The sequence below is a fragment of the Amyelois transitella genome, chromosome 15 (genome assembly GCF_032362555.1).
Source record: "Amyelois transitella isolate CPQ chromosome 15, ilAmyTran1.1, whole genome shotgun sequence".
Lineage (NCBI taxonomy): Eukaryota > Metazoa > Arthropoda > Insecta > Lepidoptera > Pyralidae > Amyelois > Amyelois transitella.
The window spans coordinates 8,952,995-8,969,002 of NC_083518.1; the positions used below are offsets into that span (position 1 = coordinate 8,952,995).

The 16,008-nt window shown below is 35.0% G+C and overlaps 1 protein-coding gene across 1 annotated transcript; it reads left to right on the top strand.

The window, feature by feature from the left end:
• Window positions 1–7,840: 7,840 nt before the first annotated feature.
• Window positions 7,841–8,852, top strand: LOC132902584 (uncharacterized). Its single transcript, XM_060948362.1, has one exon. It carries the CDS (start codon window positions 8,040–8,042, stop codon window positions 8,850–8,852), a length of 813 nt encoding a protein of 270 aa, XP_060804345.1. The 5' UTR covers window positions 7,841–8,039.
• The last annotated feature ends 7,156 nt before the right edge of the window (window positions 8,853–16,008 follow it).

Sequence of the window (16,008 nt, forward strand, 5' to 3'; positions counted from 1 at the left end):
TCTGTTTGTCTGTATGCTTAAATCTTTAAAATTACGCAACGGATTTTGATGCGGTTTTTTGTAACAGGTAGAGTGATTCAAGAGGAAGGTTTTTAAGTATAATTTTTTCCGAATTTTGCACCCGTGCGAAGCCGGGGCGGGTCGCTAGTCTCTAATTAGTCGAGTATAAAGTTCGAACTACTATCATTTATTTAACATCTTAGGTTCATCGTCCTGAGCTGTACGGGCATGTAACATCTTCATCTTTATCGTCACTTACTATCAGATGAGACGGAAGACAAATGCCTTATTAAAAATTGAGTGATCCAAATTCGGAAAAAAAAATTTAAAATTTGTCCCATATTGAGAAACCAGAATTGGAATTCTGAGTGTAAGTCAGTTGGTGTGGCAGAAGAATCACGAAAGCAGAATAAACATGGTGGAAATGAGAGTACGAAGGAATATGATTGGTGTAAAATTGAGTGACAGGAATAGGAACAGCGTGATGTAAGGAAACGCTGTGATGAGAAAGAAGATATAGTGATAAGAAGAGAATGGAATGGAATGCTAAGATGATTTGATCATGGTAAAGAGATTGAATTAAAGCAAAAAGACAAAGACATTGTGAACGGGAATTTTAGTGCGGGAAGGCGTAACTTGTTCAAATGGTACTATCCGTACTGGCAAAAGGTCAGGTCAAGAGTACCCGAAACTGATGAGCCGTCTCATAAAGCCGTCTATATCTCTGCCGCTATTATTACGGTCAGCACTTTCTTGTATTAATTCTGGAGATGCACTAATAGATGTCAGCTTACTACCAGCTTGACAAAAATATTTTAGATCTGAATAATTCATCTCCACTTTAATTCTTACATCGATGATATTACTAACTCATGTCGCGCTCATCACCGTCGCCCTCACTGATGTAAAGTTGCATTGTAGCAGAAATAATTACTATATATCTACTTGCTGCCAAACTTTTTGAAAATAATTACCCAGTTTCACACCTCATGGTGCTCAGGAGTTGAGATACAAAATATACAAAGCTTCCTCTAGTATACGAACAAGAAAAATCCCCCAGATGACTTTTACTTCAACGGTTTAAATAAATATAACATATTATACTCGTATAAGGCATTTCACATGTTTTTATTATTTCCTTTGCTTTAGTCAGTGCATGGCAACCTTGCTAGTTCACTAAAGTCAGATAGTACAAAAGTTACACGTTAGAAAATAATTATAAGTTGGTATAGCTTGCTGATGACCAATATCCTACACGGCTCTAACAACCTTTCGGTCACATCGAATATATCGAAATGTACCGAATCCCGCGAGAGCAGCGCAGCTCTTGTTTTTACTTTTTCTAACAGCACACCAATTCTTAACTACTTTCAAAGCAATATTGATCGCTCAGAAAAAGAATGAGTTATATGAAACATTATTATATTAATTACTCACTCCCAATCGCTAAGCTTCGGGGTCTGAGAGACGTTACACGCAGGCAAAATCATCAAAACGGACATTTGAGGAACTTCCTATAGCAGTTCACGTCTTGAATTTTAGATGATAAAGTATTTCAATTTGCAAACAAGAAATCCTATTGTTACGTTGAACTCACGTGAATAATACCTGCGATTGGAAGCTAGGTTGGCAGAATAAATTCTAAAACATTTTAAAAAAATAGAAAAGAAAATTATTTCCAATTCACTCATTTGAGACAACGGGCCAAATTAAAATATAATGAATTAACATGAACCGCCGAATGTGATTTCAAATCATTTGTAATTTAAATCCATTCAGTGAACATGAGGATTGCGACTCCATTTGTATATATATATATATATATATATAACTAGCTTTGACCCGCAACTTCGCCTGCATATATTTAGCTTCATAAAAAAGGGACATATTTGATTTTAACGCCATCTTATAAAAAATGGGACCAAATTAGCACCACCTACAAAAGCGACGAGCGTCCCTAAAATTTCGGCAAAAAAATACAGGTTTTTAGCAAATCCCACGGGAACTACACGATTTAACCGGGATGGAAGGAACTCTGTGTTCTTCTCCAGACTTTTATATATATATTTGTGATACTTCAAGAAGATTTTTAGTAGTTAACTGTTGAAAAGGTAACAAACAAATAAACTTACTTTCGCACTTATAATATTAGTTAGAGAAAATCGTTGTAATGAATACATATTCATTCATTCAATAAAATACTTTATTGTTTTAAATGTAAATTTATGATTTCAATTCTTTTTATTGTTAAAGGACCTCAGATAAAGAGCCTCATGATTTTAACTTTTTGCTAGAACATAATAGAAATACTGTAGGTATGTTAGTATGTAAAAATTCATTGCGTTCAAATTCTACGTCAGAATATTCATAAACTTTAGTTGTACCTCGACTTCAAAAGAATACCAATTTATAAATGTTTGTTTTATATTTAAATTAGCCTTAATATTGGGTTTTTTTCTTCATCTACCTTGATCTAATGGCTAAAAGGAATTTTAAGGGTTAAATGGTTTTAACTTAATCAGTGACTCTTTTGTGACTGACATAGATCATACAGTGATGAAAAACATCACAAGGAATCTTGTATTTTAGGCAATTGGATTTGTAATCATGATCTGACATGACTTAAGACTGACTCTTCAAGGTTGCAGAGGTCAGACGGGAGTAGTTTCGTGTAAAAATGACATTACCTACTTACTGATGGTTATAGGTTAGGTACTATTGTAATTTAATTTACGGTGTTGGCTTAATTCCGTGTCTACTGCTGTTTGACTTTATGATAGAATTCAGATTCAAATAGTGACAGGTTGCTAGCCTATCGCCTTAAATAAAAATCTGAAGTTTATAAGTCTATTCCTTAGTTTCCCCTTACGACATCAAAGGGAAATGAGATGTAGTGGTCCTATTATTTTTTGTATTGGTGCCGGGAACCACACGGCACATTATATCCTCTTACGTCATATTAAATCCTCAAATATGACTGCTGTTCTACTTCTTTCTTCTCTTATCTCTCTGCTGGCTATTAAGACACCTCTTCATATAAAGGAATTATTTCGAAAACTTTTTCTCAAAAACTTCGACCAGGTCCTGTCTTTGTGTAAACCGAGGTAAAACGGAAATTATTTCTTCCTGGTTGTATAGACTCACTTCGAAATGAAAATAAGGACTTCGCCAAGTTTCGCGGGGCGCAGAACTTGTGCGCTTTTGTGGCGACTGCAAATGATAGGATATTTTGTGGGAGAAAACAAAAAGAACTCTTTATATAGTTTATTCAGAATGTAGTATTTTGCTTTCTTTTTAATACAAATAAGAAGATATTTAAGATTTATAAACCAAATACATGATTATTAGTATTTCCTGCCAGAGCTTTTTTTTGGTAAGCAAAAATTTATTATTTTACCATTGTTTTTAAAACTATTTTAAAGTATCTGCACGTAGCAGCAGTATCTTATCTTTGGAATGCATACATACATATATATAATTACGTCTATATCCCTTGCGAGATAGACAGAGCCAACAGTCTTGAAAAGACTGATAGGCCACGTTCAGCTGTTTGGCTTAATCTGTGGCATCGTAGACAATAATATAATTTATCCTATTAAAATTGCTTTATTTTAATTTGTAAGTAAGTAAGTAAGTAAATGCTTTATTGTTCACTAAAGGAGTACATTACAAATAAAAACAGTACAGTACAAAGGCGGGCTTATCCCTAAGTGGGATCTCTTCCAGCCAACCTGACAGTAAGAGGATCATAAACAAAATTGAGGCAAGGGTGAACAACAGTTCTTTTACTAGAATTATCCTTAAGACACAACAATTATATACGTAAAATACAAATAAATAAATAAAGAAAAAATATATAAACATGTATATATTCTAAATTAACTTCAAAACCAATTCAACACTCAACTTGTAGTAGCTTTGCGATAACTTTAACTTAAACAAGAACGGCTAAACTAAAACTACAATCACGAGAGGATACACCGCTATCTTGAAAACTTAAACTGGGAAAAATTTAAACTGATCCTGGCAACCCTAATCTTTCTGGTCGAGGGAACAAATCCGTATACTGCAAGTTGGAGCTACAAATGGTTAAAACATTGCGGCTTTGTTCTAAAGATCACAAAAGAAGTCTTTAAGCATTGATCCACCACCAACGGCTTGAAAATACGTGATTGAAATTAAAAAAGAAACTGTTCGAAACTTAACAGTGATTTAAAAATATTTTTGGCGGGAATTGTTCACAGCGATTGATTTTTAAAAGACCATTTTTAAAAGATTTTTAAAAGAGTGCCGTGTGTTTCCCGGCACCAATACATAAAAGAACAGGACCACTCCATCTCTTTCCCATGGATGTCGTAAAAGGCGACTAAGGGATAGGCTTACAAACTTGGAATTCTTTTTTACGCGATGGGCTAGCAACCTGTCACTATTTGAATCTCAATTCTATCATTAAGCTTAATAGCTGAACGTGGCCATTCAGTCTTTTCAAGACTGTTGGCTCTGTCTACCCCGCAAGGGATATAGACGTGACCATATGTATGTTTAAAAGAGTTTTTAAAAATGGAAATTATTTCATAGAGTTTTGGCTTCCATAAAATTATTCAAAAATAAAATGTGCCCAACTTATTTGTGGACGTAAAACTTCTCTGAACCAAATTTTGTCGAAATGTATCTAGCTTTTGTTGGCTTTGCTCACAAAGTTATATGTATGCTTCAAACCAAACTCCAAAAGTTCAAATCTTTTTACCAGGGTAATTCGTAAGGATGAAAATATCCGTATAATTTGTCAATTTTTTTAAATGTCCAAGATGATGTAAGTTCTACGTAGACCAATAAACATGTATTAAAACAGAAAACGAGGTAATGTGTCGGCCATATTTGGTCAAGTTATATTCATAGCTACACGAAGTTAATGAATTTTTTATGTTTTTTTTTTCAAACACGAAGATAAATTTTTTTTTTAATGTTGAGGAACAGCGTTTTATAATAATTTATATAGTTTATCTTAAACAGATAAAAACCCAGCTCTCGTTAATGATGATGTAATTAATAAGTAAGTTAAAAAAGGCATTATTCAAATTAAAAATGTACAGCCTACTTGATGTTAAAGCCTGAAACTTGTTTGAAAAGGTTACCTCTGCCCTGAGGTAATTTCGGTTAATGTTTGTCAGATAAAAGTCAAATTAATATTTATTTCGACCAAAAAGAAAATGTTCAGTAAAATATTTTTATTTAATGTGAAAAATATTTTTTTCCAACTATAAAAAAAGATGTGCCGTGTAGTTCTCGGCACCAATAAAAAAAAATAGTATTACTCCATCTTGTTCCCATGGATGTCGTAAAAGGCGACTAAGGCATGGGCTTGTAATCTCGGGATTCTTTTGGGCGATGGGCTGGCAACCACTGTAACTGTTTGAGTCTCGATTCTTTCATTGGGCCGGGCAGCTGCATGTGGTCTATCGGTCTTTTCAAGACTGTTGGCTCTGTCTACCCCGCAAGGGATTTAGCTGTGATTATATGTATGTATGTTACTGTATAAAAAAAGTGAAATGATGTGACGTGAGAATTGTGTGTAAACTAAATATAGATATATGTATAGTGCCGTGTGGTTTCCGGCACCAATACAAAAAAGAATAGGACCACTCCATCTCTTTCCCATGGATGTCGTAAAAGGCGACGAAGGGATAGGCTTACAAACTTCGGATTCTTTTTTAGGCAATGGGCTAGCAACGTGGCCATTCAGTCTTTTCGGGACTGTTGGCTCTGTCTACCCCGTAAGGGATATAGACGTGACTATATGTTTGTATGTATATATATAGGTATGTAGTATATATAGCTATTCTTTACTTATTTTTTCTTCACTAGGCCTTCCCTACCCACGCATTATTAACACCAGAGTGTATCTGCCTACTGTATCTTTTTTCATTAAATCTCTCAAAATTACTTTAAAATATTTTGTAAATAAGTACAATTTAATTATAAGTGCGACCTCTGATATTAAATAGAATATGACCAATCAATCTCTTTCCCAAAGATGTTGTAAAAAGCGACTAATGAAATAAAAAAAGAAACACATGCTATTATTGTACCATTTAAATTCATAAATGTATTATTTAAATTCCATATCTAACATTAATCTTAACAGTGTATTGTGTCTTTCACATTTCTATTATAAGTTTGAATAATTGTAAAGTTGACGTTGTTTAAGAAAATGCAGTACAATTTGTTATCGCTTCTTCTGCACTGACGCTTTGGTAGCGGCAGTAAACTTAGTTTAAAATAATTTACAATTAAGTGATGTTGAAATGTCCCATATTAATTAATATTTTTTTTTTATTTAAATTTGTATACACGTCTAAATTTATCAATGGTTTCAGTGTCAGGAGTAAATTTAAATTAGGGCAGTGTGCGCTTTGGAAATCTTGACACAAGTTTGCGACTGCGCCGGCCAAGCCAACTTGCTACTTGCTGCTTTTATAATATGGTAAGCCCATTGATCTATACGAAATGGATAAGGCTGAAAGGGTTAGTCTTGGTTTATAGGTACATAAGAGAAATAAGGTACTGTATCACATCGAAAATATTGGCTCTTAAGCATAAAAGGTATATAGATTAATACTGGTATCGTAGCAGCCTTAAGAAGCTTTTCTTCCCAAGCAGATTGTAAAAGTTAATCAAGGGATATTGTGAGGATTATTCTTTTCGTGTGGCGTACCTATATATTTCGCCACAGTCTTGTCACTAACTCTGATTCAGTGACATGTATAGCCATACAATTTAGTTACACAAAGTGACCATTATACATAACTTTGATCTCATAGGCGTTTCTTTATACTAGAAGGTACCTACTATTATACTAGTTACTATGACCTAGGTACTAAATTTATCACCTAGGCACTACATTTATGTCCAGGCACAACTTGCTTGTATTCATTTGCGTAAAGTTGATTTCTGAAGTTGCTAATGCGAATACTTCTTCGTGTTTATCAGCCGAGACACTGTTCTAAGATACAGTTGAGTAATGAGGAAAGTTATGCTCGTGTTTCGTCCTCAAGATTAGCAAGATTATGGTTTGTTTACACATGTAGTTACACATGACATGTGCCGCCACAGCAGTGAATATTTGAGGTAGTCAAAAAAAAAAAAAAAAAATTAATAAAATATATATCTTGAACAAAATGTGGGTAGGACGCGCTATTCGCTTGGCTGCCAACTTCTTATTTCATACTCATTCACATTCAGTGCTCCGCCACAGCACGTCGCGCTATTTATAAATTATTTCTTAATTTCTTAATTATGTCTTCTCGAAAACGTTTCAATAGTGATTCTGTCGAATTGAAAAAATTACTTAAAAAAGTGAAAAATTTAGAAAAGAAAGTCAATGATCGTAAACGTCGTCGGATAATTGAAGAAAGTTCTTCATCATGTTCATCATCATCAGAATTGGCGGTTTCTTCACCAGCTCGGAGCCGTGCGCAGTCACCGGAAAACCTAGAAGGTACCTAGGCTTCAACTTTATTGTGCTTAAAATAGCTTCCCCCGTGTTTGCGGTATAACAAATAAATCAGAGTTATACCTACACACCAACAGTAATTGCTTGACCTGCTGTTAGAAGCTATGCATTACTGGGTTTGCGATATAACAACTTATCTGAGTTATATCTACCCACAAGACAGTAATGTTTCTTAATTCCACGCTGCTATTCAAGGACCTGCGTCGGGAATCCTTCATCTGTAGGATATCGCATTACTGGGTTTTTCGGTATAACAAATAACAGAGTTATATCTACCCACTATATAGTAATGCCTTCTATTGCACATGCGGTTTTTTTTACCGTTCATTTCGGGTTTACAACATTGTTGTTACCCAAGTACCCACTTGCAATAATGCAACGTGTAATTAACGGCAGTAGCATTTAACGGCATAAAATTAATTTTTCAGGCGGAATCCAGCAAGTTCCCGTTGATGTCCATGACATCCCACGGCTTCACAGCCGTTCACCCAGCCCATGTAGGGGTAATCTCGTCGCCGAAAAAGAGATGTTACCGTTGACCTGTCCTCCTACTGCTAATACGGAGATTCTCGATGAGAATCTTATAGAACTAGATAGTTCTATTTTGGAAATTCTTGGAGAAGATCCCACGGCAGCTACCACATATGGTAAAGATATTCAAAAAGACCTGGCCATTCGACTTGAGCATATCGCAACACAAGGGTTATCAAGGGAAACCCGCAAGGAGTTGCTCGAAAAATTCCTCATACCGAGTAATTGTACTCTTATTGATGCACCAGCCATTAATCCTGAAATAAAGGGCGCTATACCTATAGTAGTTGCAAAAAGAACTAAAGCTATGGAATACAAACAAAAACAATTAGCTGGTGCTATTGCGGGTCTCAGTATAATCATAACTCAATTAATTAACAAGAAAGATTCTAACTCGGAAATACTAAAAAATTTAATGGATGTTTGTCGGTTACTGTGTGACTGTCAACACAATGATTCTGTTACAAGGAAGGGATTTATTCTGAGCACTCTTAAGAAAGATATGAAAGAACAAATAGAAAATACTAAAATAGATAAGTTTTTATTCGGTAATGACTTGGCCGAAACTTTAAAAGCCGCTAAGGCTATAAATAAATCTAGTGCTGAACTTAAGCCAGTTCCTGTCAAGCAACCTACAAGAAAAGCAGCTAATTTCTCTTCAAAAAACGTGAAAGCACCCCCGACTCGTCGGGGGACTACATCAACATCACAAAGACACCAGGAGACTGCGCCGGAGCGGCGGACGAAGCTTCAGCGCGCCAGCTCGTCGAGGACATCGCAGCGAGCGTCGAGACACAACCACCGCTAAATTCGGTAAAATATGCCGGTAGACTTTCTCATTTCTACTGCCAATGGAAATGTTTGACCAACGATCCTACCGTCTTATCATGGATAAAAGGTTATGAAATACCTTTCATTGAACCACCAGTTCAGACAGTGTTGTATCAACGAACGACATTGCCTTCTAGTACTGAGAAAAAATATTTCGCAAAAGCCGTTCATAACCTTTTATCTATTGGAGCAATATCTACTTGTGAACCCTGCGAAGGTCAATTTATTTCAAAGGTATTTTTAATACCAAAACCAAATGGAAAAATGAGATTTATACTAAACCTTAAACAACTTAATAAATATATTAATACTTGTCACTTCAAATTAGAAGATTTAAGGACAGCTGTAAAACTTATCTCGAAAGATTGTTTTATGAGTACAGTTGACATAAAAGATGCCTATTTTTTTATAAAAATCCATCAAAATTCGAGAAAGTACCTTCGATTTTCCTTAAACAATCAACTGTACGAGTTCAACGTTTTGCCTTTTGGCCTTAACACTGCTCCATTTGTTTTTACAAAAATTATGAAACCCATTGTTAAACTCCTTAGACAATGCGGGTACATTTCAATTATTTATTTAGATGATATTTTTTTAATTGGAGATACCTATGAATCTTGTTTAGAAAATGTGTCAAAAACTATAAAACTTTTAACCTCACTAGGTTGGGTAATAAACGAAGAGAAAAGTGTTCTTAAACCAAGCACATCAAGTAGATTTTTGGGATTTATATTAGACTCTAAGCAATTGGAAATTAGTATACCTTCAGAAAAAATAAATAGAATTAAAAAAGAACTAGAAAAATTCATTAAATTAAATCGTTGTAAGATAAGAGACTTCGCTAGCTTACTAGGTTTGCTGGTATCTGCCTGTCCTGCTGTCGAGTATAGCTGGCTTTACACAAAAGAGTTTGAAAGATGCAAATTCTTAAATTTACAACCTGATACAAATTACGATAAATATATGACCTTACCAAAATCATTAAATAAGGATTTTACTTGGTGGCTTAGAGCTATTAGGCACCCAAAATGTAAAATCAAGGACGAGGTCTTCGAATTAGAGATTTTTACGGATGCCTCAACTACAGGGTGGGGTGCCGCATGTGGTAAAAATACTGCCAGCGGCCCTTGGAGCGCAGATGAACAAAATAGACACATTAACTATTTAGAGATCTTAGCCGCATTCCTTGGCCTTAAGACCTTTGCAAAATATTGTTGTGATGTTCAAATTCTTTTAAGGATTGATAATACAACCGCTATTTCGTATATAAATCGAATGGGTGGAATTCAATTCCCTCATCTTACGCAAATCACAAAGGAATTATGGCAATGGTGTGAAATGCGATAAATCCATGTTTATGCATCATACATCAATTCCTCGGCTAATAACATTGCTGATGCGGAATCTAGAAAACCGCATCCTGATATAGAATGGGAACTCGCAGATTGGGCTTTTCTTCAAATAGTTGATAGTTGGGGACTCCCAGAAGTTGATATTTTTGCAAGCAGAATTAATGCTAAATGCAATAAATATATTTCTTGGCATAGAGACCCAGACGCAGTATTTGTCAACGCTTTTACAATATCTTGGTCAAATATATTTTTTTATGGATTTCCTCCATTTGCCATAATTCTTAAAACTCTTCGTAAAATTATATGTGATAAGGCCAAAGGAATCTTAATTGTTCCTCATTGGCCCACACAACCGTGGTTTCCATTATTTAGGAGCCTTCTTCAAACTGAACCAATAATATTCAGATGTGGTGATAATTTAATTTTATCTCATTCCAGCCCTCGCAACATGCATCACCAGATTACCCTGGTTGCAGGGCTATTATCCGGTCAGCGCTTCTAGGAAGAAATATTCCTGCTCCTACCATCAAAATAATGATAGCTTCACTTTCGTCAAATTCAATTAAACAATATAATACCTATATTAAAAAATGGTATTTATATTGCATGAAAAATAACTTAGATATTTACCATGCTGATATCTCGAATATCCTAAAATTCCTTACTGATTTATATGAATTAGGTGCACAATATAGCACGCTCAATAGCTGCAGATCAGCGCTAAAATTAATTTTTGGAGAAAATATCTGCGGCGATGATAGCATCCGTCGTTTCTTTAGAGGAATATTTAAATTGCGTCCTCCTCAACCCAAGTACAATCTTACTTGGGATACTTCACAAGTTTTAGACCATTTATCCACTTGGTACCCGAATGAGTCTTTGTCATTAGAGAAAATTTCTAAAAAATTAATAACTATACTTGCCCTAATCACGGCTCATAGGGCACAAACTTTGTCGAAAATTTATATTCACAATATCGATATGCGTAATAGTGAAATTTTGGTAAAAATACCCGATTTTATTAAAACTTCTCGCCCTGGCGTACTACAACCAGTATTAGTCATACCATATTTTTTAGATAGACTAGAAATTTGCCCAGCTAAAACACTTTGTTCTTATATAGAAATAACAAAGGACTTACGTGGGAATATTCAAAATTTATTTATAAGTCTGAAAAGACCATACAAACCTGTTACCTCGCAAACGTTATGCAGGTGGATAAAAGACGCACTTAAAAGTAGTGGCATTGACGTATCTTTGTTCACGGCACACAGCACTAGGCATGCTGCTACTTCTAAGGCCATGAAACTCGGAATAAATTTAGATTTAATAAGAAAGACCGCAGGTTGGAGTGGAACCTCAAATACGTTTATAAAATTTTATAATCGTTCTATCAGAGATAATATGAGTAATGATCAATTTGCTAAGAGCATTGTAAGAAATTCTTTAAATAATAGTTAAATTTATGAAAGAGTACCCACATTGATTGTTGTACTTACATTAAATGTTACTCTTTATTTAATTGTTACACTTACTGTTTTCTCTAAAAAATAATAATAAATGCCTTCATTTTGCAGTTCAGTTTATTTTATAAACATTCATTACATGTATCATAGATATATCTGTGATATGTGGATGTTCACGCTTCTTCTCTCAACGTCTACATGTGTAAACAAACCATAATCTTGCTAATCTTGAGGACGAAACACGAGCATAATTAATGATTAAACGAACTTACCTAGTGAAGTTCTATCATAATTATGCGAAGTGTTTCGTCCGAAGAGATTAGCAACCCACCCAACCCATATCCCCAAAGAATCGTGAAACATCCATGCTCCATACCTGAACTAAATGAGTATGAAATAAGAAGTTGGCAGCCAAGCGAATAGCGCGTCCTACCCACATTTTGTTCAAGATATATATTTTATTAATTTTTTTTTTTTTTTTTTGACTACCTCAAATATTCACTGCTGTGGCGGCACATGTCATGTGTAACTACATGTGTAAACAAACCATAATCTTGCTAATCTCTTCGGACGAAACACTTCGCATAATTATGATAGAACTTCACTAGGTAAGTTCGTTTAATCATTAATTATACACTGCAATGTTGCGGCCCTGCCACATTGCTCCACCATTATTAGCAGGCGCTTTGTTTAGAATATTCCGTTGTGTTTGACCGGTGAAATGGAAAAAATGGATTATGAAATAAGCGAAACAACTTTAGATGAAACAAACTCTAGAGAAATCGTAATTAAAATTTTCTGTTCCTTACGAACCTGTGTGAATTGAACAGGAAAACCAAGAATTAAATATTTTCATCAAATAAAGGAAACAGTAACAAATAAAAAGAAATTGCAGGTAAAAGAGATGCATGGAGGACGCTCCACTTTACTCCGATGACAAGAGTTATCTCTTGAATAAAGAAGAAGACGAATCTGTACGTTCATAGGTACCTTAATGTGACATAACTATTGGCCACTGGTATTAAGCTTAGTAGGTATCAAATAATCATGGTCATCATAAAGGTAGTCCTTGTTGCGTCCAGATAGAGTCAAAGGTTTCACTTGAACCCCGGTCCTGGATTGGGTAAGTCAGCTCACACGAAGCGGTTCCCGTCTGATCTCCGCAATCTTTAGGTGGAAACCGGAGCATGAAAAAAAGTACCGATTATACGTCTGTATCCCTTGTAGGGTAGACAGAGCCAACAGTCTTGAAAAGACTGATAGGCCACGTTCAGCTTTTTGGCTTGATGATAGAATTGAGATTCAAATAGTGACAGGTTACTAGCCCATCGCCTAAAAGAAGAATCCCAAGTTGATAAGTCTATCCCTTAGTCGCCTTTTACGACGTCCATTGAAACGAGATGGAGTGGTCCTATTCTTTTTTTTTATACTGGTGCCGGGAACCACACGGCACCGAAAGAAAGAGTCATGGTGTTTGTATGTATGTATTATTAAATGATAGTCAACCATTAGGATAAGTAGGAGAATATATAATTATCTCCTCGGCTTGCGAAACGAATGCGTAGAAATTGTATGAACGCACAATAGCCGGGGAGCTCGGAATGCCTTTTTTTCGTCAACGACGTTAAGATATTGGATTGCATATACCCAATGACATGCTATAATTTTCCCATGTTTATTAAATAGCTTCAGCGGTCTGTGGTCGTCGTGTGGTACTCGTATTATATCCGTGCTTCCGTGACACATAATGTGTAGAAAATTGATATTTATACCCACTTATTTATGTTTGTGACGAATAAATTCGAAAACTTTGAAAGTTTAGGCGTAATTTGGCAGAGATATCGACTGTTAAAACCATTTATCAATATAAAAATTTGTTAATAATAAACTTAATTACGCAATCCTGCCTACATTATGGCTATAAAAATCTAAAAACTACAAGTTATTGATAAATATTTTTTGTGGATAAAAATAAAAATGTTACGTCTTTATCCCTTACGGGTTAGACAGAGCAAACAATCTTGAAGGGACATAAATAATTGCGTATGTATAAATGTTCCCTATTACTGAAAAACAGTCATAAGTACTTTATAGTAATCACATAATTCATACTTTTAAAGAAAATAAAATACACTATCGTTAGAAAAAACTGAGCTAATTAAACTTGAGACTGGGTTCATTATGCATTACACCTCACGGAAGTTTTTAACGGTTTGTTGTGATTGTTTGTATGTTAATTAACAACGTTTTTGTAAACTATTCAAATTTATTGACGTAGTTTTTTTTTAGGATGGACGCTATGTTTGTCTATAAAAGAAGGAATTAACTGACTGTACGCGACTGACTGTTTAATGACTGATAGACAGCTCAAACCGTTGAGTCTTCAAATTTGAGAGAGAGAGAGAGAAAGAGGCATGTATTGCATCATGAGGTGCAACATGAGAGGATTTTTAGAAATTTTCACAGGCATGGATATTTACGGGGCTTTATATATACATATATATAATATTGGTCAAGCAAATCTTTTTCAATTTTTTTTTGTAACTGTATTAACATGAGTGTGTCCTTTCTGTGTATAGATAGCTCCAAGTGGGATAGGTAGTCAGGCAATTATATTTTATGAGCTAGAAAATAGTTCTACAACGAAAGATATAACTATGGAAGTTCCAAGTATAAATAAAGATAAGGAGGGGTAGTCAGAGACTTCATCTTTCCACTTGCCACGATCTCAGCATACTTCATTAGCTTCATCCACATTCATAACTCCCTTCATTCAAGGTCGGCGGTTTCGGGTATTCTTGACCTGACCCTTATCTAGAACGTCCTTCATTTAGTCAAGATACGTTAAATATAATTTCGTATTACGATTTATGAACATACATATGAATAAATAGTGCGAAAAGCTAATTATTCCAAAACATTATCTTAATTCTATCAAAAAGCCAAACAGCTGAATGTGGCCTTTCAGTCTTTTTAAGACAGTTTTATCTGTCTACCCCGTAAGGGATATAGGCGTGATGATATCTATGTATGTACATTATGCAGTTTCGGATATATTTTCATTTTTATTATTCTGCATTTTAACATCATTATCTGGCTACTTATGGTTCAGAAGCAAACTTAACCATACACCATGGGTTAACTGGAACTGTTAAACGGTTTCACTAATACTTAATTCAAAACATAATGAGGCACAAAAACTAACAAACAAACACTTGAACTCAAAGGTTAAAATAGAATAATTTAACTATCGCTCTATGAGCGGAATTAAAAGTACGATAGCATTGTTTTTATTCAATTAACAAATAGAGTTATGTAGGATTCCGCTGTCAGCGCAAGATTTTTAAACGATGCAATCTGGTAATTCTTTTTTCGAACCAACCAACCTCTCTATACTCTTAATCGATCTACACATGTAATGAACTTGTAACATGTAAAAGAAAAAAATGTGTCAGTTTACTCAGTACCTTAAATTCTCTACTCTAAGTACCTATCTACACACATACATATAATCTCGTCTATATCCCTTGTGGGGTAGACAGAGCCAACAGTCTTGGAAAGACTGATAGGCCACGTTCAGCTGTTTGGCTTTATGATGGAATTGAGATTCAAATAGTGACAGGTTGCTAGCCCATCGCCTAAAAGAAGAATCCCAAGTTTATAAGCCTATCCCTTAGACGCCTTTTACGACATCCATGGGAACGAGATGGAGTGGTCCTATTCTTTTTTTTTATGCCGGGAACCACACGGCACATACTCTAAGTGTCTGACTTTAATTGATTCGATGGTCACTAACTGGTAATTGGTGGAATAGTATACTTTTAGATAATGCTATTAGCATAAAGTCCGCCTATTGTACTTTACAAATTGTAATTGTTACAATCCTACCAATATTATAAATGTGAAAGTTTGTGAGTATGTCAGGATGTCAGTATGGATGTTTGTTACTCTTTCACGTAAAAACTATTGAACCGATTACGATGACATTTGGTATATATGTAGGTAGCTGAAGACCCAGAATAACATATAGGCTACTTTTTATCCCGGAGTTCCCGCGGGATTGATAGGGTTTCCATGCGGACGAAGACGCGGGCGGCCTCTAGTTAAGAATAAATAAATGAATAACATTTTGACTGATCAAGGTTTAAGTTCAATCAACTTAAATTAAATTAAACATCAAGAGGATTATGTTTAGTTCCTGGTAAGTACTTAAGGACTCAGTAGAACAACTCCATATCTTTGCCATAGATGTCGTAAAATGCGAAAGGACTTTTAAATTTGGGATTATTTTTTTAGGCGATGGGCTTACAACCTG

What these genes read in the sequence shown, in the direction of transcription:
- LOC132902584 (XM_060948362.1), top strand. Translation starts at nt 8,040, where the DNA reads ATGTTACCGTTGACCTGTCCTCCTACTGCTAATACGGAGATTCTCGAT.